Source organism: Synchiropus splendidus, chromosome 1 (assembly GCF_027744825.2).
Source record: "Synchiropus splendidus isolate RoL2022-P1 chromosome 1, RoL_Sspl_1.0, whole genome shotgun sequence".
Classification (NCBI taxonomy): domain Eukaryota; kingdom Metazoa; phylum Chordata; class Actinopteri; order Syngnathiformes; family Callionymidae; genus Synchiropus; species Synchiropus splendidus.
In genome coordinates, this window is record NC_071334.1 from 59,494,799 (window position 1) to 59,522,689 (window position 27,891).

The 27,891-nt window shown below is 41.2% G+C and overlaps 2 protein-coding genes across 2 annotated transcripts in view; one reads left to right on the forward strand and one right to left on the reverse strand.

The window, feature by feature from the left end:
* The window catches only part of grin3a (glutamate receptor, ionotropic, N-methyl-D-aspartate 3A), a 46,698-nt gene extending 44,794 nt beyond the window's left edge, over positions 1 to 1,904 (forward strand). The window contains exon 10 of the mRNA XM_053879547.1: positions 238 to 1,904. Coding sequence (XP_053735522.1) covers positions 238 to 769 — 532 coding nt within the window. The 3' untranslated portion in view covers positions 770 to 1,904. The remainder of the gene's footprint in view (positions 1 to 237) is intronic.
* A 2,992-nt stretch (positions 1,905 to 4,896) lies between these two features.
* The window catches only part of plppr1 (phospholipid phosphatase related 1), a 42,970-nt gene continuing 19,975 nt past the window's right edge, over positions 4,897 to 27,891 (reverse strand). Inside the window, exons 3-8 of the mRNA XM_053846409.1 lie at positions 23,453 to 23,641; positions 18,161 to 18,293; positions 14,772 to 15,022; positions 14,332 to 14,508; positions 7,876 to 8,007; positions 4,897 to 7,455 (exon numbers count right to left, since the gene is read on the reverse strand). Of these exons, the coding sequence (XP_053702384.1) occupies positions 7,423 to 7,455; positions 7,876 to 8,007; positions 14,332 to 14,508; positions 14,772 to 15,022; positions 18,161 to 18,293; positions 23,453 to 23,641 (915 nt within the window). The 3' untranslated portion in view covers positions 4,897 to 7,422. The remainder of the gene's footprint in view (positions 7,456 to 7,875; positions 8,008 to 14,331; positions 14,509 to 14,771; positions 15,023 to 18,160; positions 18,294 to 23,452; positions 23,642 to 27,891) is intronic.

The window sequence follows — 27,891 nt, forward strand, 5'->3', positions numbered from 1 at the left end:
GATAAATTCGTTTTTAATATGTTTTGGGTTTGTGTTAAAATTCATGCCTCTGTGTCTATGAAACTGGAGAATTAAATGTCAGAAAACAATAATAATAATTTTTAACTCACCAGAATATTGAACTAAACTTTTTGTGGATCACAAAATATCTGCTCGCACATTCTTACCCAGTAAGTTTTAGGGGACAGGATTTTATTGGATGAATGTGATGTCTAACAGATTTCTCGATCGCATCAGGTGCAATGAAGGAAACAACCAGTCGGCCTCCTGGAATCCGTCGGATTCTCACTGCAACAGACATCGAGTTCTCCCTCTAGAGCTACAGAATGACTTGGAACACATGGCCGCTGGAGATATTTCCTCCCCCTCTCCTCTTCCTCTGTCCAATTCTCTCCCTCTTCTGGAGAAACATCGACCCATCGTGACCACCTCCAATGGTCGCTCTGAAATGCTTGGCCGTAGTTTGTGCCAAAGTCTGGGCGGTCCCGGACAGGGACTAGCACCCGGTCAGTGCAGAGGTTTGGGCGCTGGCGACTGCGGACCTGGACTGGCTGTGGGCCGAAACCCACTTTGTCAGGAATTATCGGAACTAGAGGGTCAAATAGTCAAGATCAAGCAGCAGCTCCAGTCGGCCATGAGGAGAAAGAGGGAGCTGGAACAATACCAAGCAGAGAACCAGCAACCGAACCAGACTGGCGCCCAGTTCCCACAGTTTGCTCTCTCACACAGCCAGACTAGCCAGAACACGAACACACTCCCTGAGTTCTGATCATCAGCACCTGTTTTTTTTTTTTTTTTTGAGACAAAACTCGTTTTACAAAAAAACAGCCTTGTTGGTTCTTGACAAGGTTCCCTGCCTTTCTAATGTCAGAGCCTTTATCGGTATGTGGAGGTTAAACCCTTCTTGGCCTCAGGAGTTCCTCTGCTATCTCACACTGCTGTAAAGCCTTTCCTTCATGCCATGTTCCCAGAGGTGCTGGAGGACCTCAACATCCTCAGTCTTGTGGTTTCTGAAGACATGCACACCCACCTCCACCACACATTTCTGATCCTTTTGTAAGATTCAATGGCGTCCCCTCCTCCCCCCCTTCACCGCCATGAGTCCATCTCTTTTGAGTCCCCTGACACGTATGATGAAAGATATGATGACTCGTAGGCGATTTAGACCATTAGGCTTAAAGACTCACTCACGTACATGTGAACTGGAGATGAACCCGACCCACGTTTTCCCCACCTCGTCTGGCTGACGCTTGTATTTTTGAGAAAGCCAAAGAAAAGTAAAAGAATAATAAAATACAGTAAGTTCAATTTTCAGTAAGATGGTACATTTTTTTGACATCCCTTACTCGACTACACTGAGCATGCTGTTGCCTTTGTTGTTGTCAGAACGTTGGTCTGTAATGGATCATTTTTGGGGGGGTGAGTGTGTGAGACGTAACACACTCGCTACGTGAGGCAAACATTTGATGGTTTTGTGATCACACCCAAGTATCTTAGTAGCGTTATAGGAGAGAAGCCTAATAGGTGCACAGGCTGACGCTGGTCTTAACCCCTCCTTCTCAACACATATACAGTACACCTGCCGACCAAGTTTTTCCAGCCTGATAGTGACACTCATATTTAAGTTAATTTATGTTGTCAAGACCAGCTGTCTGTGAGTGTTAGGTTTTTTTTTTCTTCTTTTGGTCACTGAATGAAACACTGCAGCTTTATCGATGTCGTGAGATCCTGTACAGTGATGGACCTTCAACGCCACGTGTTGACGCGGTGTTTCACTATATTGGCATTTAAACATGAGGTGATCTGTGTTACCCGTTTTGGAATCTGTCCACATATTAAAGATTGACCTCTTTTTACACTCATGAACAATGTGTCTTTGCTGATAAAAATGAAGTTTAGCTGTGAGCGACATGGATTACACACACACACACACAAGAGAAAATGAAATAAATGTGCTGCGAGATGTAAATAAATGTCTGTATCCTACACTCGCCATATATATATATATATATATATGCTTCAACATTGAGGAATGTTTTCCTGGTGCTTTCTGGCTTGCTCAAGTTCTTGGACCCTCTGTAAAGGTAAGTTGATCCAAAAAAGTTGGCCACCCGTTGATTGAGAGCCCTTCCTGAGAGAGAAACTTTGATTCAATAGCGCATGGCTAAATGCATTTTTTAATGCAAGAAAGACTCATTAATGATATTAGTGGACAAGGCCCGGACGACTGACCCGGTGTAGGCAGTGACAAAATTGGCGAATGCGCTGGCGTATACGGAATACAATGCATTTTACGCACTCATCTAGCAAAAAAGTATCTCAGCATGTCTCACACAGTATGATAATTTTGTCATAACTTATGAACACATATTGATGTATTTCACTTAGTATGACAGTAAAAACAGTCAGATAAATTCCATAATATTAAATCACAAACGTAGGCTTGGAAGAAAAGACCCACAAAATCAAAGGATTTCATTAAAAGAAACTCATCACAGTGCGCCACGGGGGTCCGTTATCATTTTAAAATCCCCAGAAATACCAAGGATATGGCCCCTTCAAAGTGTAATGTGACAAACTCGAGACCGAAAATAGGTTCAAAAGACCATAGATGAAGTAAAATTCTACATTCATTTTGAAGGGATCTGAGAACTCGATGGCCCACAATGCAGTGCAGAGGGGAACTGTCACCTGACTCAGAAGCAATTCATTGGAATTACTTTAAGAGTTAGATTCAACTAATGTTAAACTCTTAGTGAATAAAGAGCTGAATGATAATTTATTAAATGAGTTTCATATCTGGATTTCATGACTGAAAAGCGGTCGAATTGCTGACACCACAGTCAGAGAACATCACTGCAGTAATGAAGGAACAAAAACATCACGAATATGCTCACTTTTATATGTTTTCTTTCAACTTTTAATTTTAAAACTTGTGATAAGAGCTATTTAATGGCATCAAACTTCCTCAGATCGAAGGCACGCTCATTATGAAAAATTGTAAATGAGCTAACTCCTCTACAGCTGAAGGAAGTATTTGCCAAAACTGGAAGCACAGTGAGGAAGTTGCTTCTGTCGCCATACAGTTCGGCCACGACGTCCTAATGTCGTGGGGGTTACTCCCTATGGCTGTTATACATCACCAAATTGTCCTTGTGGGACAGTGGGGATTACCTTGGGCAATTCTTTCTTTTTTACCATGAAACACTGTTTATATATATAAAAAAAAGCACTACAGCATTTCATTGCAACTTTCTTCTCACCTCCATCTGATATTTACTGAGAGGTGAAGGCAATTTGGACAGAGAATTTCTGAACCCACGGCACTGCCGTCACACACACAGTGTATTAGCCAGTGTGTGTACTCTGCAGGGTAAGCGCTGGCTGTCACAACTGAAATTAATACCTGACAGAGCAGAAGAGCCGGTGCACTGGCTAAGCCGCCAGCTGCCTTTGTGCGAACATGTTCTGCCGAGCAGCGGTCGACATCACTGGTGTCATCACAGTGAGTGAATCATCAGCAGCATTATTTTGCTTGTCGTGAACAAAAATGAACAGAATAAAGTCGTGAACATGGACGAAGGCGACTTTTTTTCCAAAACACTTCACTCAGACAAAGCCACTTGTTTTTTCTCGTGCAATAACAGACAAATTGCTGCCTAAAATTATGTTTCTACTCAGGTTTATATACACCAGTGACGGGCCGTCAGGGCCAGCAAGCCCTTCTCATGAGCATATATGACAAAAGTGAGTTTCATTTTTAATGTATTTTCACAAAATATGATATATATATAGTGTATATAATAATCATACTCATGTCATAGTATCTATCCTAGTGTTGTTTTTTGGAGTTTTCATCCAGTCAGAATGCAGCTAGCTTGTGTGGTCATGTCCAAGGCCTTCAGCAGCAACAGTGCAGGCGCAGGTGCTCTCAGAGTGAACGGTCACATATAGTTGATGGATAGTTGCAATAGCCAATCAGATCACGAGTTGGGGACGGCAAGGCCTTCTAGCCTTGAACGTGACTTGTACGCGTCCTGTGATTGGATACTCCTACCGTCATTTCAGGACCAAGCGCTACTCGTTCCTCGCTCCTGGAAGCCTGTGGCTTAAACATATGAGGATATTTATGAGCAAACTAGCTTCAGAGCAATGAAACCACAGATGTTTGGTGATATCCCAGCGCATATTACACTGTTCTCCGACCCTGCATTACCCGGCCATCTACACCGACGAGATAACCAGGCGGAGAAAGTTCGCCACTTTCAATGAGGGTTCTACAGCAGACTTGGCGCTTGGTGAGTGCAAACGTTTGAGAAGTTTATTTTGTTGACGTTTAACATTTTAATAACGGGGCGACTCGTTTCTTGTGCAGCTGTCGGCAGATTGTGGCCTTTCTGATACGAAACTGAGACTGCGCAAACAAGAGTACAACAAGGCTTCTGCCACGTAAAAACTAGCCTGGCGGTGCGGCACGGCTGACATGAGAGCCGCCACGCCATCAGAAAACTGATATCTTTTTACAGTTGAAATGATCGCATGATCACGCCTATTAAAACTTGTATTAAAAGTAGAATCATCAAAGAGGTGGTCTTGAACGTGTTGCGAGTTATTCGCAGAAAAATACCGGAAGAAATATGACTGAAGTCCGTTGCTGGCAGAACCCAAGTCGCAGATTCCGGACAGACATATGAGCAGATGGACCGCCACCGTTTGGAGACAGGTTTACTCGATATAAAAACTACAGTTTTTGCTGTCACCAATTCAGTGAGTCACAAAACATTCCCCTCCGTTTCTGTATATATATATATATATATATATAATGTGGGGGAAACCAACTTTTACTTAGACACTTGAGTGTGAGTTGTCAGAGGACGTTGTGACAGTCCCCATATTCCCAAATTATATTAGAACGTTCATGCCTGCTGACCGGTGAGGAAACATACTCCCATCACACAAGCTGGTCCCAAAGTGGAAAAATGTCTGTTTGCTATCCACAATCTGTATGTAGACATGAGGCACATAAAACCTCAGGTCCTCATCCAAAGAGCAGGCAAAACCTGGGCGTAGAGAGAACACCACATCACTGTCTTCCTCAGCCTCCCAACCAGGCCAGAGTAAGACGTCCCCCTTCAGTTTGGTGCCTCTTATCATCACCTTGTTTGGATCGGGAGAGTGGCAGAGATTGGACTTTGGTGCTGCCAAAAGACATGGTTTTGCTCATTGACTGAGCATTTAGCGCCCACTCCTGAGCTTTTTATGAGCTCTGTGGTCAGACCATGATTGGCACCGGCTCTAACTAATGAGCTCGACTTCGTGCGGAAAAACGGAGCTCACTGGCAGAAGTTCCCAGGAGGCTGAGTGTTCTACATTTTTATCAATTTCATTGCTTTGTTTATACGGCCTTATTTGGGATAGGAGCAAAAAATATATAGTGGTGGATTGGTCATTATTTATTGAGAAATGGCACAATAAGTGCCAAAGAATCTGCTGCTGGTGGTGGTGCGCACGTAGATGGAAAGGCTTTAAAAAAAATAAAAATAAAATCACCCTTTTTCTGACATGGATCATGGTAAACATGAAGTCAACTGTGTCTTGGATGTCGGACTTGACAAATATTCTGACCGACATGTTAAACTTAGAGGAGCTGGAGTCGGAGCTGGCACACGACAGAAGGAGTCTCAACCCAATGGAAATGAGCTCATGTCAGTCAAAGTTGGATGAACAATCTCAAGAGTTTGCCTTTCTCAAGCTAGGTGCTACATTTATTTACCCATTCGCAGAGTGTACCTTGGTTGATACAAAGCTGCTATGCAGTTTCACACCCACTCGTCTGGAATGGTGGATGAGATTCTGACACCTCAGTCTGACTTTGCTCGATTTCAGGACTTAACCTGAAAATGTGCTTCCTCCTTGACTACATTACGTGCCTGGACTTGCAAATTCACATTACTCTTTTCTTAAAGATCATGAAGTGCATGCACTGTTCTGGAGCTGCGAAAGGATTGAAGGGATTTTTAATTGTCATTTGGGTCTGCAAAGATGAAGAGCAGATGATGGCAGCAGCACTGGATCAGGTCAACACAAGGCTCCAACACCCACAAGAAGGACACAACGTTGCTACTGACTATTTAATTTGTCAAAACATGAAAAAAAATATATGCAGCATTTCAAAAGAAACACTTCTTTTAAATGTAAAGACAACAATAACCACGATGATAATGTTTCAAATCATGAATATCTATAAAACATCTTCTCTCTTCATGCTGGGTCTTCCAATAGGAGATGGAGTCACAACATTGCATCACAATCCACTGGTGGGTTCAGGGGGGAGGGGGAGCAGGAAACTCTTAGCATCGGGCCAACCTTGAATTTTCTTCAGTTTTCACAACAGCATTTTTGCACCCTTGAGGGTTGAGCGTAAGAGCAGACGGGTCAGTTCTGCCAAAAACTTACACAATAATGTCATAAAAATACAAGAATAATATTGATAAATGCAACCAAAATTTGAAACTAAATTCCAACCAAGGTAATGGACAAGCAGCTTGATCAAAGCATCTCAGAATTGACCGCCAGACGTCCGTTTCCTCCACAAGGTTCCAAAAATGCTGTTGTCTGGTTTTGATATTTACCAGTGAAATATTTGCTCCGACACACAACAGACAAATATGTACAACACTCCGATGACCATGTTAAGTCATCACTGCGACACTGCAGGTGACGCAAACATCTTTTCTCTCCTCCGAGGACAAAGAGGTCGTACTGATACCAAAACATATCCAGGTTTACAGCAGGCAGACAGGTCCAAACGGATCATAATAATACAGATTAACAAAAATCTTTACAAAATATGACCTGATATGGTCGATAATGTACAGAAAGCGATAATAAAAAGAAGAAGTTTGTCTTTTTTCTCTGTACAGATGATAAACATCACAGAATGACAACAACATCAACGTTTTTTTTTCTGCCTGTAGCACGTTTTCAGACTGAGGGATGTGGAGTCACCTCACAAGATGCAATGTAACACGGAGTGAGATGTGCAGGTCGAACAGCGTCAGGATAGCTACAGCAATCGCTCATACAAAATGTGCAAAACACCATCCTAACTATGAACAGAACATTGGAGGAGGAGCCAACACTCCCATGTTTCCGATGGTTTCTGGTATCTGGAGAAAGCTAATGTGCTTTAGCGGTTTTCGTACCACTGGTGTGATCGGAGCGTCTTGGCTGGTGAGGATTGAGCGGAGCTCAACGAGATTAAAACCATCATAAACATGGCGTGTTTCGTCCCCCCGGCTGACTTGAACGGATATCTGAAGTGTGTTTAGTTAAGCATTCGGAGCCACGTGGCATGCGTCCTTGTCATTGTGTCTGGAAGTGCTGTGGAGACGCAAACGTGACCCGGTGCTGCCCCCTTAGTCATGTGACCTCTGTCATCGATGCCGAGTGGTTCTGGAAGAAGGGGACGTGGGAGGAGGTGAATAGGGAAGTACAAGGGGAGGAGGAAAGAGAGTGACAAGGGAGTGGAAATGAAAAGTCACATCAAAACTGACAGAGTTTGTGAACGTGGTGATGTTTCATGCCGTTGTTTCTTGTCATCACAAGAAATCAGAAATCAGAAAGATAGAACCACAGGAAAAGAAAAACTGTTTTAAGTCAAAAATGTAGTAGCAAAAATGGAAGGCGAAAACAAAAAACACAGGTCAGGATTGAAACTTAAGGTAAATGAAAATGTTTTACCGCTCTCAGTAAATAACATTTCTTCAAAGCCTTCTGATTCGATGTGTCTCATTGTAATGACTTCAGAAAACAGCGGGCAAAAAGTTGAACTCCTCAAGAACCTTCAATGAATGACTGGTGTTTTCACGCTACCTGGGCACTGAGGGTCTCCAGAGGACTCTCCACTCGGGGGAAAGTCATCAGAGGAAGACCGCGGTAGTCTTCCCTCTTCTGTTTAGTTGCAGCACCATGGACACCTTTGAAATTGTTCACCACACATATACCCTGCAGGGAAGGGGCGGATCACATCACAAAGGAGACAGCAGCAAAAACATAGCAAGCCATGTTTGCAGAGGTTATTTTCCCACAAGTTTACTGACATCTTCATCATCCTGCTTCCTGTGATTACGATCACAGGATCCTATCACACCTCAAACGCCTGTGCACCTGGCACACAAATATTGCAGTGTTTTATTAAAGTCGAGCGGCGGCATCATCACCAAATATTAACACATTGTTTAACCCCAAAACACCAAGAGCCGTTTTCTGATTTGGCTCTTTTTCTTAGCGAGCTGACACCACACCACCACAGCAGTGTTAAAAAAAAACTGAAGACACATAAATAAAACTAGTAAAAACTGTATGCAACATTTACAGTATTCAAACATTGAAATATTTTGGGGATTCAGATTTTGATTTTAAATTCACACATTTGCTGCCACATCTAAAAAATGTGGCCACAGTTGTTTCTCTAAAGACACATTTCAGATTTTTTTTTTTTTTTAGGAAGCTGAGGTTTTTTTTAAATCCATTTATTTATAACAACTTGCAGCCATCACTGAAAGCTTTATGAGGGTGTAAACCAAGAGATGACGGAGGGGAAGTGATGCAGTCTGTCAACTGAGACTGGCGCTCGTCATTCACGTCTGATTCAACTTCCCTGAAAATGTGCCATTTTGTTGATCAGTCAGGTCGTCTGAACATCAACAAAGAAGCAAAAGTGGTCTGGGACTCCACATGGACCAGTTAATACAAAGAAAGGAAACCTGAGACGGATTTTAACACCCCCGGGCGAAGCGAGCCCTCAGGCTGTGCTGCAGACATGAAATGAAGGAGGGGGATTCACTTGTGAATGGAAACTCAAGATTTTTTTTTAGTTTGTGCAGAAGCTCATGGAATAGAAAGAGGAATCTCAACTGCTGGACCGGAGCCTGGGGCTTAGCCCTAACCAGGTCAGAGAATGTCAGACTACTTCTTGGAATTTATAATAATAATAATTTTAATAATATAAACACGCCTTGATACAAACTGGTGTCTGTTGCTTTCAAGACCAAAAACTGTCTCACACACAGATGGGAATATGAAACATTCCCATTCAAGGGAGAATACTTGGTTCGACTTGTTGTCATGGTAACAACAGGAAAGGTGTAAAGGGACAAACAAAAGCTCTGACAACAGGTTGGTGGGGATCTTGAACCAGATCCAAGAGAGAAATTAGGGGACCTTCCTGTTGAGGGATTGCAAAGTTTTGTTCTCTTCCTTCTGTCGATATTTGACTCCCTTTCAGATCTGAAGTTCATTTACACCTGCACTAATGAGTGGGTTTCTCCCATCACTTTTCTTGATGTTATTAAATAATATCATTGCAGTTTCCATCCGGAACAAATCCTGCTCATGATTCCATAGGACTGTATAACACACTGAACAGAAAACGTGTTGTGCTCGACTCCTCCTCCATTCACAGAATGTGAATAAGGCCTTACATCAGTTCACTTCTGGACTTTAAATAACATTTTGGTAAGAGGTGACAAAAGTTCAAACATTATGCTTCGGCTGAAAATTCCAATCGCGCTGAGCACATAGTTCTGCAGCATAACCCGCAACCTCACTGTGACCTCACAATGACATGACGGATGTTTGCCTTAAATAAAGAAAAAATGACTAGTGTCCTTTAAGATAGCAAAAAAAACAATTAGATTTCCTTGATGTTGAGCAACAGATGATAATCCAATCTGTATGACTCCCAATGAGATCAAACTGGGGTGAAACAGTAATTTAGGACAGAATTTGTAACCTCTGTTCTGAGTTGCGGCCAAAAATATTCATAGCTTCGGCAAATATGGAGGAGAAGTTTGGTTTTTTTTTTTCTTCATGTGAAATACTCTGTCACATTTAGTCACCTCAAACCTTCAGGCACAGGTTTCTCCCAGTAGATACTGTAAGATGGCATTCCATTATATACAGAAATATATATCTTTTAATTTACATTTGCAACATTATTCACTATCATATGGCCACTAGGTTTCAGTTGATAAGTATTATAGGCAGCATTTTCATTGGTTCAATGGCCTTTAGAGGCTTATCTATAACTGAGAAGAGTTTGGATCCCTTTGAACAGGCCACATTTTTGTTCAAATGTTTCCATGTAAATGCTGGCTGGTTGCTTAAAAGTCACTCTAGTCAAACGTTGCCTGTGGTATGACTCGTTTTGGACTTGACTATAGCTCCTCAAATTCTTATATAATGTGTTCCTCTGGGCTTCTCTGGTGTTCCTTGAAATGCTACCAGCCACAGTGGTCTATGATCTGGGGCCCGGGACAGGGACTCTGCTGCAGGGCTCACCAGCCCAGGAGCTTCCCTGATCATGTTTATTCTACACTGTAGTTGCTGGTTGTTAGCCCAATGAGTGCCACCTATGGCTGTATTTCAATGTGTCTCAATGTTGACCCTCCCCCAGAGTGACTATGGGCATCGCTCTCTTTTCCAAATGTTTTTCTATCTGAAGGACTTTTGTTCACATGCATTCATATATGAACAATTTGCATCTGGTCCTCACAGTGTCTGCAGGGAAAATTTGCCCCTCAGTCAAACACAGTTGTGACCCCAAGCCCGCAGCAAGGTCGCAATAGTGAAGCCTGTAGGTGGTGCCGGTGTGTAGAACCTGAAGTCTTTGTGACATGGGCTGGTTCACCCCCTGAGGTCTGCAGGTCTCGGTTGTTGATCCTGTGTCATCGTCTTTGCTCAAAGCTTCCATTCTAATCCAATCCCTTCTGTGTAAAGCACATTTCACTTTCAGGAATAAGAAGTATCCCGTTTATGATTCATTGACTGAGAAAACTTGACTCAATACAACTGCAAAAAAAGGATTTTCAGAACCCAACTTGAAGTCATGTCAAGTCGGCATTTGTTTTGCGATTATCTGTACATATGAAAACAGCTCCTCAGTGACCCGAGTAGGTTAACTTCAAGACAGATCTCTTTAAAGCTGTAAGAACGACGGAGTCAGTCCGGTCGACAAGCGCTTCATGAGCGCGACGACGAGTGGGACTTAAGCTCCATGTGGTTAATTTCCCTTCAGATCAGCATCCATCAAAGCATATCAGCTGTCACATGACAAGACGGTGATCTGGACCATTAGCGCTACATGAAGGGAAGCTGCTGCCCCCTGAGTGTCACGTCGGCATGTTAATTACGGTGAAAGGAGGAGGTTCGAATCCGCAAGACTCGTGATCGACCTGCGCCAGTTCATCTTTCCCTCAGGATCACTGACTCAAAAAGCTTGTCAATTTTAATAGTCCACTCATTAAAAGCTCATATTGCTCTTAATAGAGTGGAGCCTGGTAGGTCCTTCAATAATGCAGCAAGGACGAGCTGCCCTGTGCTCACCTCAGTTTGCCCTTCAGTTTGCACGGGTTTGACTTGGTGGAATGAAAAGGTAGTGTATGTGAAATATGACTTACGACTTACTCGCAGCCATGAATCAGTGTGCTGCTCAAACAAGTGCAAATTGCATTGTTGTTTTATGCCTTTCATTCGAGCAGATTTACGCAGGCCACCCTGTCAGGGTGAGGTTGCAGATGTTACATTACTTAAAAGGACTTCTCCACTTCTTGAGGAGGATCAGGTCCTTCAACGTCTGCGGGACAACACAGGATGTTTTATGAGGTGGTGGTGTCCAGTGGAATTCTGTTCTCTGTGGTTTGCTGGGGCAGCAGATTAACGGTGGCGGACACTAACAGACTCATCCGCAACGCTGGTGATGTGGTGGGGCTGAAACTGGACTCCTTGGAGACGGTTATGGAGAGAAGGATGTTCCTGAAACTAAGGAGCATCCTGGACAACACCACCCACCCGCCCCTGGTTCAATAGACCAGAGACTGAGACTACCCATCTCCAAGACTGAGCGCCACAGGAGGTCCTTTTTTCCTGTGGCAATGAAAACATATAATTCATCCCTGATAATTTAACAGTGAAGGATTCTTTGGCACGTTTTTCTGTTCACTCTGTCCTTGAATCTGCATTTTCTTGCACATTGTTTCTTAGCTCTTTTGTATAGCTTTTTGCCCTTTATAATATCATTTCATCTTATTGTGATATGTTGTGTACAGAGCATGTTACAAACATAATTTCCCTTGGGATTAATAAAGTTTTCTGATTCTGATTATTCATGTCTTGAAATGAAACGACGCCAAAGCCAGCCACTTGTCTTGGCTGATGTTCCTCTAAACGGCACACCTGAGCTCTTCACTTGTGCTCACCTTCCATGGCTCCACAATTCTTCCTTTCTAATTTGTACTTTCACTGAATAAACATGTCAAGAGACTTCAAACGCATTGAAACTTCAGACTGACACAAGAGACTGTCGCAATTCTCGCTCTCTTCCCCTGAAATGAAACCCATGACTCAGTCGGCTGAAGTGCAGCCTCTTCCTTAGGCTTGTCTACTGAGCTTTACTCACACTCCCCGCTTCCATTTCCAGCAGTAATTATGTGTAATGAAACCCAAGAGAGCCCTTCACTACGCTGAGGTTTCCTCAGGCCTTCTATTGACACACCTCTACATTTTTAAATATTACATTGTGTGTAGGTGAACATGAAGCATCACACCCGGAACATTAAGACACTCCAACCTGTTACTACTCTGTCCACAAGCATTAAGGCTGAGAGGAAATGATGACTGTAGCGGCAACTAGCTGACACCCACGCTGTTAAACCTCAATCATTACCTTTCACTGACATAAACGGCTCCAGTTTGTCTCTGTGTTCAAGGGAATTTTATCCTGCCATTCAGCAGTAATGCTCTCACACCTGTTGCTCAGGAGACGATCATTCAGTTATTATCAGCTTCTGTTTTGTTGCCGATAACATCTGGAACTGAGATAACAAGTGTGTAAGGGTTCACAGAGGAGGCCAGCGTCGCCTTGTCTTAATTCAATTATGCATCATTAATGAGGCTAATCCAATAGTGTAGTCTCCAAATACACACACACTACTTCCAGTCCCAACGTTTAAACTACAGTTTAAATGTCATTTAGTTTTCTCAGATGACCTCGAATACTGACATCTGTGATGTACTGGCTAGTCTGAGTGAGAGTGTCAGGGCCTACATTCTAGTGCTGTTCATTCCAACCATGCAGCTTTGCTGTAACCCAAACACAACAACAAAATCCCCCTGAAGCGTTCTTCAAATATGAAATGAAAAATGAAATGTTGATGGGCTCGGCCCTTCCGCTTTGCATATGAATAGTTGTGACAGGCACTTTCTTGCTTGAACATTTCTTCATATATCAAATAATCAAATTTATATCATATATTGTATGTCAAATACATTTTTGTTTATAGGTAGTGTATATTATATATACTACACGTAGACATGCCTTCTGATTGTTTTTTATTTTCCTCATTTTTACCACTTTCTGCATTGTAGATACATACTGAAGCCATCATAAATATATGAAGCATGATCTATGGAATTATGTAGCAAAGAAAAAAAGAGCAATAACTCTAAATATGTTTCATATTTTAGAAGACTCAAAGTAGCCACTTTTGCTTTTCTTTATCAGGTGACTACATCATGAAGCTCATAGCAAGAAAGCCAAGAGTTTTTTGTAATAGTTAATGTAATATGGCACATTAATTGACTTAATTGAAAAAGGTGTATTTTTTTTAGATAAAAATATTTTGAAATGAAAAATCATAGCCATCGCGTAAAGGTGGTCATTGTCCACTGACAGAGGTGTTAAATAGAACACTTGATCTTTTGATCTTTCATTTCACACCACTAGAGTGAGAAATAATTATTCTTGCTTTTAGTCTTATAGCAGACAAGTTTCAAACCTCAGACGAGCAACAGCGTTGTTTGTTCAGTCCTTGAACAGTATCTCTGTCTCAGTTAGTTATAAGCAAATATTTCATTTATGAAAAACCAAGACTCAAAGCAGTGATTTTCTTTGAGTGTCACTCTTTCCCTTCATTCCGCACAGCTGCTCTCCCTTTCACAGTTATTCTCCAGCATTGTAAATCAACATCTAAACTTTATTCACGCTGCTTATAAATCACCGAAAAAGTGCGCTGAGCCAGATCCATACCCTTCCCAGAAGATGAGGAAACTCCACCGTAGAGTAAAAAGGACATAAATCTGACTTTTAAAATGCTCCAAACCTAAATTAAAGGCTTTATACTGCAGCCTGCGTTAATAATATAATTTGTCATTTGATCCGGTTCCAAAATGAAGGTAAATCAAACATGACATTGTTATGATTACACTGTAATTCCTCTCTAAAAACCTACAATAAAAGAGAAGGGAGGGTGGGATCCCCACTTTTCTCACCAAAAAGAGAGCGATAGCTGATCCTAGTATGAACCCAGCCACCACATCGGAGCAGTGGTTCCGGTACTCGGACACCCTGTTTAGGCCGGTGAGGAAGGCCGAGCACAGAGTCCCCAGACACAGAACCGGCTTGGCCAGGCGACTGGACTTGGTCTTGATGGTGCTGGTAATGTACATCTGTAGAGAAACCGTGAATCAGAGAGTCAGTTATGGGGGACTGAACAGATGGGATTTTTGGCAGCTGGTGTCTTAATTGGTGAGAGTTGGGTAAGGCTGTCTAAATGAAGCAAAGCTTAGGTTTATCATTTGTTACGCTGTAGTTGAACTGGATCAACAAAATATTTCATGGATATTTTCTACATCCAGGCAGCGTCTGCCATTAAAACCACAGGCTTGCACACAACATGATTGTGTATTTCAGCAGAGCACATTAGCCTCACCGTCAGGTACACAGCGGAGTAAACACTCAATGAAGCGTCCTTGGAGGGGAAGGAGCGGCGGGCGCTTTCCACAACCACTGGATTCCCCGTGCAGATGTTGCTATTGATGATGAACTGGTGATTAAAGCGACACTCAGTGCCGGTGTAATTGGGCTTGCAGACTGAGAGGAAATAGGGCGAGAGGCCACCCGTCACCACCTGCCCCGCGTTGACAAAGATGTCTGTGGCAAACAGGCCGAACGCGAACACACCTGGGACATGGAGACACACGCAGAAGAACAATGAGGGTCAGCAGCGCAAACATCCTGCCGATGGAGTTAAGAATCACACAGAGTCACTGTGGAAGGCTGACACATTGGTGGGTTCACATTCAGGGTGAAATTGAATTGTGGGGATGAGCTCGAGCCGCACGACACCAGCTCCCTTCTGTCATTAGGAGGAGTTAAACAGCAGCAGACCCGCGCACACGCATGCGCACTCACGCACGCGCGCACACGCACGCACGCACACACACACACACCACGGAGCTCAATATCATTACCTCAATGATAATCCATAAGCCTGAATGTTTCATTGCGCAAAAATGGTTGGAACTTGAACTCATAAGTGAACACATATCACTGTTACTCTGACAACACATCCATCAGTGAGGATCTGGCTTGTTCTGCTCTCACTCCTTGGCATACACAGAAGAATGGATGGACTCAAATCGATACATACAGCAAACACAGAACAAGAATCAGTGTCATACTGCTGTCGCAACATAAACATATAAAGAAAAACTAGGGATGCTCCGATCAGAATTTCTGCTGCCGATCACCGATACTGTTCAGCCAGAGTGCCGATCACCACCGGTCACCGATACCGATCACATGAATTTGTAATCATGAGGTGAAAACATGAACCATAAAATCATTTTAATTCAGACATGTTTTTATACACCTCTTCAAGGTGGCAAAAATGGAAAAACCTTGCTGAATGCAGCAATTGTTTTGTCACAAGGACAACTGAAAAAGATGTAATTCGATGCGAGACGTCGCAGGTGAATCTTTAGAGACTGTGCTATGTCCGTGAAATATTTACATACTGTAGCGGGACTCTGAGTCAGAGAGCATTGCATTTATGAAAGTTTCCACTCTGTATGTTTTCAAAAGTTTCAGATTCAGTCGTTTGCATTTCTGCATAAACAACACCTGAGAAAGGCTGGTCATCTAGCTCGGTGAAATTAATAATTATTTCTTATCATTCCGAATGTCACGCTCGGACCGGCGGGTGTTGCCAAACAGCCTGCTGCGGTAACTGCCTGCTGCTGAGGAACGAGCAGTCTCACTTTCCTCCATGCTCCGTCAAGTGCAGGTGCTTTAAATGGAGTGTTTAATTTGAAGGCGCTTCCCTGCACAGCATTTTCCCATGCATGTGCTGCAGGATGCAAACATTACATGACAGATTGAAAGAATCTCCACAGCAGACATGGTGCTGCTAAGTGAGCAGCGAGTTGGGTACGACCTCTAATACTCACTGTGACATCCATAATGTACTGGTTCATCTGAGTGAAAATGTAAGGAGCTACATTCTATTGCTGTTCATTCCAGCCATGCAGCTTAGGTGTAACACAAAAACGAAATCCGCCTGAAGCATTCTTCAAATATATTCCTAAAAAATGAAATTTTGATGGGCTCGGCCCTTCAACTTTGCATATGAATAGTTGTGACAGGCACTTTCTTGCTTGAACATTTCTTCATATATCAAATAACATCAAATATACCACATTTATTCCATGTATATTCTATATCAAATATATTTTGGTTTATGGGTAGTGTATATTATATATACAAGAACTGCTGTAGACTGAAAGGGAGCAAAACAAAGAGGAAGGAGTGACGATAATAAAGTGTTGTTTCAGACTTTTAAATGAGGATCATCAATACTTGGAAGGCGGGTTGCACGAACAGGAAGTGTGGTAGCTAAAGGGCGAACGCGTAAGAAGGCCTCTCCATGCTCTAATATCCATTTATGTTTGGGAGTCTGAGTTGTTTGTGTGAAGAGAGAAGCGAATGATTAGAGGGGAGGAACGTTGATGGAAAGTCAGCAAAGAAGGAAACTCATGAAAACAAATGTGCTACTGTGACAAGACTGTGTTTTCGGCCCACCAGGCTGGACCACTCTGTCTGCATTCCTTTAGCTGTGAAATATGACTGCTGATTATCTGACCTGCTTAGCCATGAAATTACTCTGCTTTGTGTTCTCATCCTGGGGTGGGGGGGCGGCAGGAGGGATGAGGATGGAGGAGGTAGAGGCTGAACGTGTGAAGGGTCCGGTGCTCATGAAAGGTAGGACTGTATGAAGGGCGACGAGTTAAAGAGAGAGCTCGAGGAATCAAGGAGAAATACGATAAACCAAGAAATGAAGCTGGCTGCCCGAGTAAAGACAGAAATATGAATCATGTGAAATAGTATCGGGTCACACACCGAGTCACAAACACAATGTGTTGGAGATGCAGTTCATTGTAAATACCGAAATATGTAAAACTATTTATCTCATTATCCACTGGTATTTGATCATGTATCCCTGACATTTAATTCCTCACAGCTGTTCATCAACTCCTCTGCATGCTTGACACCAAAGACAAATCATCATGTCACTCTCAGGTCATGGGAACTTGGGACGCTTGAGGGGGAGGTAGATTAATTACAGGAATTCTCCAGTGAGTGATTTGTTCTCTTGATAAATAAATGTTTGCATTTCCCTTCCGTAGTATAAGAACACCAAAAAGGCACATTTGTGTGATGCTCATAACCATCAAATCAGCTCTGTCACAGATGAAAGTGCAGATATGTGCAGTCAGTCAGGTAGGATACAGATTGAAAGTCAGGTTGTCAGGGAGACAACACTACAGAACCCCTCCAAACCTGTGTTTGCAAGGTGCAAGCAATGTCAAACAAACCGTTACCTTTAGAGGTGTTGCATATTGTAGTTTCATTTTGCCATAGTCCCACACTTTTGATCCCAACATTTAATGTGTCATAGTAAATACTGTGCCGTCTATTGAACCATTTTCTTTAATGATATTGACGCAAACTTGCTCAGATTCTATCAGCAATTTTGCTGTCAGACAGGAAACTCTGTGATGTGGTCATGTGGCTTACAACCAATCGTTCACAGAGCCAAATAAAAACGTAGACCAGCGACCTCATGTTTTGAATTTGACACGCCAGCATAATTCGGTTTGTCAGCAGTCACAGACATATGTGTTTGAAAGGACAACTACAGCATCTTGGACAGGTCAAACAGTGAGCCAGTCAGCGCTCATGAGGCTGCATGTGGATATGCTAATCTAAGGATGCTTTCTCAACCGTGGCACAGACCAGTGTTTCAGCCCGGAAACTCACCTATGAAGCGGATGATGCGGCGGATCAGAGGGTTGAGGTAACAACAGTCTCCTGTCACTATGGTTTTCTCCTGCGCCAACAGAGCTTCTCTCGTTGATTTCATTACATACATGGAGACTTCGCCGATGAAAATCTGAACACAAACGCAGAAAGAAAAAGAACATTTGTTACATGACTGGACAGGAGACTGTGTTCATATGAATAGTCCTGTTCTGAATGGTTTCTTGGGCTCCATTGCATGCTGAACAAGGATTGAAAGGAAACCTGCACAAGGATGGAAAATGTTGAACAGCACAATCATGTTTGTTGCTGTCCAAAACTGTGATAGAACTTCCTTTGAGCTGGAGACCATTGATTCATAAATCATTTAATTTTCAGTACAATATTGATCCCAGTTACTTTGCTTGTATTTATTTCTTTAGTGTATTTATGATCATCACTGACACACTAATACTTTTGAGACGTTTAGGAGCACTGCACACAGCACAAATCCCTAATGCCTGATCTACTACAGGACTATGGCCACAGACACACATCCACCATTGCTGCACGAACATCATTCTGGATGACAGGAACAAGAACTCCACTCACCACTAACCAAACATTAATGCCCACTTGGCTAACCAAAATTTAAATTTCACTGAAAATAAAATCATTCATGAGGTTGTTGTTGACATCAAGAATTTAACTAATCACCCAACTTAAAAAAAAAAGAAAAAAAAAAACCCAGTTCCTTAAACTGAAATCAACATTCCTCAAGGGTTCAACCAATCAGAAAGCGGTAAAAAATGACCATAATAAAGAATAAAAAGCGGTAAATCCTGGACATAAATCTTCAGAGCAGTTCAGCTGACATAAAACAAAAAGCTGCCCTCTGTCACGATAACCGACTCGCCCACCGTCGGACCAGATTAACGGCCCCTCAGGACCACACTTCCCCTTAGCGCATGAAATAGTGCACCTGCAACATTAAAATGACAGATAGTAACTGCTCACTGTATTTTAAGAGGGTCCCTTTTATGCGTTTCACCTTTTCACTTTTCCAAACACATTAAATGCTCATTATTTAGAAATTTATGCACCTTTAAATTGAACTTCCAGCAGACTTTTAAGACCAACCAAATAAAGTTTAGCGTCTGCAGTAAAGCGTTTAGAGTCTTCTGAAGGTTGTTTTGATTCAGGGACAGCAGGTTTGTGTGATTCGGAGGCAGAAGAGTGATATAGTGGAAAAGATAAGGCGTGAACAGATGTGGCAAGCAGGTGTGCGACAGCTAATGGAGAAATTTTCTTTTGAATGGAAATGATTCCTCTAATGAACGTCAGTGAATTAAATTTCTGACTGCAGAGGAGATTCACTTTATCTTTGGTGTTTTTCCAGTTTGTCTCGAAAGGGCCAAATAACCAAAATGACATGCAGGTTAACAGTACAAACCTGTTAAAGAACATTTCCCATGGATGAGGGCCAGGTCACACATATATTTATTATAAATCCAATCATAGGATAGAGCATCAAATTTAAAATGATAACAGTTCACTTATTATTTGAGAAAAAAAAAGATTATGGTCATTATTATTACTATTATTATCAGTATCAGATCAGCCGACCGATTTAGTGGCACTGATATTATGTCATTATCATCGGCCGATCAAATGTTTACATTGTGGGTTTGAATTGTTCATTGAAAATGGAATAAAAGTTATTATATATTAAACTCTTGCATTTTGTATTGTTCATTTTTTTTAAAAGTTGAAATGTTTTCTATAAAGTGTTGTGTTGTAGTATTGGAAATTATTATTATGTTATTTAACAGGTTTGAGTGATTAATAATACTAAAAAAGTTAAGGAAGGAAAGAAGGAAATAGAGATTCTGGGGTTACGGTCTGAGGCTAGCATCAGACTTCAGTTTCAGGTCAACTATCAGTGACCCTGTTCTTCTACAGCTCCACTTCAGACGTAGAAGAACGCGCTTTCATTATCTGGGCTCTTCTGATTTACAGACAAATGCATGAATGAGACCGGTGTCAGCAGCAATGCCTCCCATTGGCCCGGCCAAGTGGAACATCCGCATTAATTGCTGGCTGTTTTCTAACTGGCTGACATCCCAGACTTGTCATCATTAATTCTGATTGGCTGCTTTGCTGGATTATGCGCAGACATAGAGATCCACGGTGTCAAGCACGACTTTACTACCTGACACAGCATCTCTCAAAGGACACAATTAAAAGTTTAGAATAGCAGAGAGACGGATAAAGACACCAAGGCCACATGCACATCAATTCATAGACAAAGAAGAGTTCACTGAGTGGTCCATACAATTTTACTCCAAAGTGATGGAAGAAAATGTTCATTTAAAAATCATGCAAGCCAGGAGTTCCAGTCCGACAACATATTTCACGTTTGTAAACATGATTTATTCAGTGGAAGAATCCCAATGATGCGACCGTCTGTAAATAACTTGCATTTCTGAGACCACTGAAGCATTAGTCTGAAAGCTATTTTATCGACTTTGACAGGTAAAAGAATGAATGGATTAATCTTCCACATAAAATCATATAGAAAAAACATTGGGGTAAGAAACAAAAAAAGTGATGAGCATGTTAAGACATGACAATACTCCAGCTGTGAGTGAGTGTGTATATCTACATAGCCACTCAACCGCTGGCAGCCGGCTGTGTTTTATTTGTTCAGTGATGACAAAGTGACAGTAATTCCGATCTCTCTCGGGTCTAACAAAGTGGAACGACACTGTAGGTGCAGACTCTCACAGCTGAGGGAGCAGAACAATAACAAACTGAAGACACAAGGCTGCACTCAGCTGTGACATCACTTTACAAGCAACGTGGCTGTGATTCAGGGAACCAAGACAGCAGGGGGCGGCTAAAGGTCGGATTCCTAAAGGTAGGAATAAACAGCAATGTACTTGAGTGTGCATTTCTGGATTTTAAGTTGATGCAAAATTAAGCATTTTAACTTCATTGCACACCTGACAAATATCATAACTTGTATGGTAGATCTTCCCATACAGTACATGAAATATTTACATTCAGTTATCTCTTATCACAGCGCGTGGAAACAACAAAAAGTAAGATGAACACTACAATGAACCTGTTTATTCTTTTGCTTACATGTGTTTTAGCTGTTACGGGAAGGGATGATTTGCTGATAGAACATCCGACAGCCAGGGCACATTAAAGCCTTGTTGCTACAGCATTTCTCCTGCAGCTTTCAGAGAAAATGACTTCTGTAATACAAACTCGATCTGCTACATATTTTAAACCCAGCTAACAGAATGCAGAACAATCCGTGCCAACTTGAGTGGATCGGTATTCAAGGACGGATGCTTCTTATCCTTCACACCTGGCCGAGATCACATTAAAAAAATAAATTACAATGTTAAACACGCCGGGGTACACACACTGCTGGAGGAAAATATTTGACTTGGCTTGAATAATGAACTCACACAGGTGCCCTGAGACACGGTCCGGACTACTTAGAGCAACACTGCCCCCTAGTGGTTATATACGCTGTATAGCTATATTTCATTCATGGAACGTCACTGCGGGCTAATTCATACTCATCTAGTTGAAGTTGTGTTCAGGTTAATCTATGATAAGGTGCATATTAGATGACGTAATGCATTATCTGAATACTAAATTCACCAAAAAGATAATGTTAATTCATAGATATAGGGTACAAAAATATACATCTGTATCAACTGAGATTTTCTAAACATTGTAATTCAGCAACACATTTTTTTATTAGGCATTTATTTATCAAATTGCAGCCTTAAAAAGAAAAGTGACGTGTGGCTTTTTCTCCCTGAACATTTTATTTTACCATGCTGACCTACCGGTGACCCAAAAGAAACAGAATTCCATCGCACAGAATCACTTCCAGACATCAACCACTGTATGTGAGCTTTTCAGGGAGGCTAGAGTTTACAGAGGGACAGACAAAATCATTTTCATCTTAATTTAAACTGCCCCATTTTGAAAACAATTGATAAACACAAGACGAATTTCCTTTTACCAGAGGAACACAAACAACTTGACTGACAATCACCTCAATAGGAGATCCAGACAAAATAAGGTGACTACTTCCATCTCCAATTAAATGCAAATTGGCTTGGCTGAAAAGAAATCACAATTGCCAGTCCGCACTGTAGATAAAAAGCATTTTTTTGTTTTTGTTTTTGTTTTTTGTTTCCACGGCTGAGCTCCGATGAGAGTAGGTGCGCTTAGCGGACAGCTCCAGGTAGTGATAAACAAACATGACAGAGATGACGTTAAAAAAAAAAAAATCTCTCCAGGGTGAGGCGTGCACATTAAAGAGGATGAATCAGGAGTGACCCATCCTCAGTTTGTTTAGACGACTTGTCATTGTGATCACAACAAAAAACAAGCTTTGTAATGCTTAGATAAATAATAAATTAAATTAATAATAACTAATGAATAATTTACATTATTACTTAGTACTAAATAATACAGTACAATTACATAATTTTATACAAATTCACAGACACATTTGAACCCCATTGCCGGGGGAAGCACGTCCACTCTGAACACATGAGCGACCCTTGTTAGTGAAGTCGTAAGCAAAATTTGAATCACTTTTATTGCCCAATATTGTATATGAGGAATATTTAAGAGCCGAACCTTTGAATACTTTCTAGTTTCTGTTAGATTTAAAAGATATATGTCTTTCAAGCCCCCCCGCTCGTGAAGTGAAGTTGACCAAATGTAAATTTGCAGTATTGATCATTAGCTTGTGCAAAGTCAATGCTCCAATCTGAAGCATGTTGACTTTGGAACAGCCTGCAAGCCTTTGTTCAAATTTTGTCATGAAATTGTCTTACTTTTATGTGTGGAAATGAATGAATCAGTTTCAGAATTGACGATAAATTGTGATGAATTACATCAATTATATTGAATTCATTATGTTTGAATTGAATGAATTAACTTGCGTTAAATCTGAACACATAAGCTTCAACATCATAATAGAAGTGCGAACTCTTCGCAGCAATGGAAATTGAAGCGCAGTTTTTGTGCTTCTATCCTGAAGTTTTAAACCAACTGTCTACAAACTCAATGAGTCTCTTTCATCAAGGATTTGTTGGTAATGACATCACATTGTATCATGTGAGGTGAGCCTGGAATAGTGTGCCAGGATTCAATAGTTTCTTCTTCTTCATGTTCCCATCATAGGCTCAAATTCCACAGTTCACCTCAAGAAGCTGATCAGACAAGTAGATGACACTCGAGTTTCATCCTTGTGTAAGTGGTTTTACTCACGATAGCAGTGGGAGCAGCAGCCACAACGCTGTAGAGAATGAGAGGAGGGATGAAGCTGGACTCCTCCGTGCCCGGGTACGGCTTCATCAGTTCTGCGTCGTTACAGAAGAAGCCTTGCAGGTGCACGCCAAAAAGGTCCGTGCACTCCATGTAGTAGGCCAGCAACACCGTGCCGGACATGATGACAAGCTGGAAGAAAAACATGAGGTGAGCGTCCTGCGGGAACCACGTCCAAAGATGTAAAGTTTGTGGTCAAAACTTTTTTGTTTAATTTTCTTCTGCTGTCAACCGTCTCCTCAAAGCTGTTGTTCCATTCAGCAAGACATAAGTACCAAAAATGTTTTAAAAAGTACTGAGAAAAATCATGTGCTATCATGTCTCTTTCTCTCTCTCGCACTAACAGCGTTCCACCACATCCCACCGCACTCACATCCACCAGCACCACTCACCACCCCCTCTCCCTTTTATCCCTCTAACATCATCTTTTGTCTCTGGCCTCCTTTCCAGAAATGAGCTGCAGGCAATTTATTTTTATGTATGGTATCTTTAGTCACTGATGACGAACTACCGTTGGAACACAGACTGGAAGCTGTATCACTGCACGGACGCCAAGCAGATTTTGAGAGAATCGCTTGCATCCGTTCATTCAGCCACAAACGCACTGAAAATGTGCCCAGTCGAGCCAGCAGACTGGTATTATGCTGAGGTCTGAAGCGACCAAAAGACTTGGCGCTGGACCAAAGAAGTGACACACAATGTGAGGGGAGGTCGGATCACCGGTCAGATAAAAGTGCTATCAAATCACTCAAACATTTGACTTCTAATTACGAGTCAGTGCACCACGTAAGGACCCATGTGACAAAAATAAATAATTGCTTAGTCATAGATGCGGTCTGCTCCTTTTATTAAATTAATTATGCTGCCTCACTATAGGTTTTTGGTCGTGAACCAATTTTCTATTTCAAGTTCTTTGCCTGAATCCCAGTCTGATCTAAGTAACATATTACTTCTCATTTAGATGCGTGTAAGAAAAACAGCTTCAGATCAATGGCTGCAAACTGTCACAGAAGCATTGAACAAAAAATTCTACATAGATAACACAAGGCACAGATGTACATATACAGCAGAAGCATTTACCACCACAATTAATTGACAATGAATATCCTGTAATAGAACTAACTAGGGTGGATCACGTTTGTTGACGAAAACGGCTAATAATTCAAAGCGCTCAGTCATACATCCATAACCAATAATATCCATCCATCCGATATATGACAGTAAAGAGAAAGTAAAAAAAATCTCAGTGTCCATTTTTTTAACCACTCAGGGCTGTTTTAATTTAAAAACATTTCTCCAAAACAAACCTGAGTCTCACAACATCGGTTATACAGGTAGATGCCACATAGGTTAAGTTGTAGCAGCGTTCTTGTATGAGTGCTCTGTTTCAACACCGCCAGATGACTCACATTATCTACAAGGAAATTTAAAAAAAAAAAACTAATAAAAAGCAACATTAGCTTTTTATGAAATGTTGCACACCTCCATCATCACAATAAAAAAAACCAAAACTAAGGGGGTAAGAGGGTGCCCAGAGGGAAGATGGGTAGTGTCTTCTTTCATTCCAAATTAGGTTGCATTTTATCTCAATGTATTTATCTAACAACCAAAACTTGCATTTCTAGACTATGCACATGCTGAATATACTGAAATCTTACATTATTAATTGTTTGTTCAACAAACCCAGGTAAGAACAAGACCATGTTCACATCAATCCCACTCTACAGTATACATGCTACAACAACTCTTCCACGCAGTTTCACAATTGCAAAGAATAAATCTTAAAATATCTGCCCTTATTTCATGCATTTCCACCAGACAGATCAAATTAATATCACTCTCATAAATGACCACTGTTCTCAAGAGTGCTTTAAGTTAACGTAAATAAACTGTCAGACAAAGAGTGAGTATCATTACTAAATACTTGTGATGTATAGTATAAATTGATCTTTGGCATTACTGAGCACTTCATACAGTAAACTTCTCTATCCATTTTTCAAAAACCTCAGATGGTTTCAGGACAGTAGGAATGAGAGGAGACTTCCAGCTAAATGCTCATAACCTGAGTTAGATAATTATTCACAATAATTACAGGTAAACTAAAACGTTTGGTGTGTGAATCAAGAACCTCCACAGTGATCAGGACTAACTAAGTTACAAGAGATTAGGATGTAAATTATGTTTTGAAAAATCTGACAAAATGGGAATGGAATAAATCAGAATGAGAGAACTCGCCCAGATAGTTTACTTGGTTTGTAGTGATGTTTAAATACTAAAAATGACCTTGTACCAGTCAAGTAAGCAGTACTAAATAAAAGAATACAACTTAACACTGCTTACTTTCATTAGCCTGGAAAGCTGTAATACATCTCTCAAACATACGGGGTCACTATTGTAGTACTAATCGCGACTATGAGCTCAATGTTTAAATAACTGATATCATTTTGAGACTAAAGTTTACATTTCAAACTTAAAAAAAAAAAAGAATGCTGTATGCTTCTTTTTCTAGTTTATCAACTAAAGAGGGACAAAATTCGCACTTTGTCAAGGTCTGCTGGAGTCACAATAAACCCATGCTGCTGCTGCTGCTGCTGCTGCTGCTGCTGCTGCTGCTGCTGCGGCTGCTTGCAATGGAACACTTCAAGTCTGGAATTACATGCATAACCTTTACAACGTGTTTACAGTTTGACATTCAACAGGCCTTCTGTGAGCATTGTTGTTAACAGCCCGGTCAGTTGTATGCTAGACATTAGTTGACCAGAGTCTACAATTTAGACATTTCTGAGACGGAAGGAAATCTTATCTCAAATTATCAAGTCCATCAGCGCCAGAGTGACGTCAAATCCCAGCGATGATTCGTCCCTGGACAGACATTATTAAAATGTGCACAACAACAGAAGATTAAAATAGTGCTATTCATTATTTACAGCAACGTCAACTATCAGAATAAAGACAGCAACAACAAAAGGAACTCTTGGCTAACACAGAACTGACAGATGGTTGTGTGTGTGTGTGTGTGTGTACAGTATGTGTGTGTGCGTGTCTTTGCAAGACAGGATTTGAGTGCAAAATGTAGTTATCTTTCCATTAGTTAAAGCTGTGATCAAATTCACGTAGAAGCCAAATTACCCAAATTCATGCAAAAATATGAGGTCTGAATCGGGACATTTGAATGTCCCCCTTGTTCTGCAAACAACTCTGAAGCAGATGATGCACAGAAAATATGAATCACCACTTGCCTCTGCAAATATGATAATTCTTTGACTCATGAATTACAATGCGGCAGCAGTGTTTATTTGCATTTTAATAAAATAAAGCAGAGAGGAAACAGAGTTCTAAGATTAGAATAACTTCGATTAGAGGTCAGCTCTTGACTTTTGCTTGCTGCACTGGCATTACAATTTCAATACTGAAAGAGCAAACTAATCTCATTATACAGCTGTTACGACTATGTTCAGATACAGTATGATGTACAAATGTTGTTCTACGCAGTTTTAAATTCATGGGTCTTTTTACTGAACCCAATACAACCATCACTGCAGGAATCATGTGGATTTTAATGAATGATTACGTTGTGTGCGTCTTTATTTAGCAATGTTTACCATCCCAATACTGATACTGCCCAATAATGATTTTGCACGAGAACTAGGAGAGTATTCTTTGTCCTGATGAAATACCAACTACTATCGACCTTTCTACAAGCAATGGTTCTTCCATAGTTTTAAGATACAAAATTTCATGTCACTGTCCAGCCAGGGACATCAGTAAAGCAATCCTAAAAATGCTTCCAGGCTAGATTTGTCTTGCTGTTTCTTCATTAACGGTAAACAGGGGTGTGTGTTGGGACAAAGACGATGTCCACATAACCATAACCTTCCTAAACGATATACGATGACGTAGAGTTGTGATGTAGTTGCTCTCGGTTCGGTGTGTATGTGAGTTATAATTCACAGTAAGACAAGAAAGGGATGCAGCACCGGGTCCATCGCCACCCAAAACCTCGAAAGTATGGGGACATTTTGTGACAGACCCACCAAAGATTTAAGTGAGAAGCAACATTTGACAAACATCGGGGTTTAAAAAAAAAAAAAAGCAGAAGAGAAAGTTTTGTCATTGACTGAATTAGAGACAATAAATATGCCAGTTTTTAAACATGATAAGTAAACTGCTCTCCAATCAGCAGCAGTCCGTCTCTCCATTTGTTCAGCCGGAACACGCGACTTGAGTTCCGTGCAATGGACATCAGTCATTATGATAATTCTGTCTGCATTTTTCCCATGTAAAAAAAAAAAAAAAAAAAAAAAAAAAAGACCTTTGATCATGTGAGATTTCATCTTTAAAAAGACATCAATTTTCTGAAGGTGGAGTAGCTGTCATTTAAC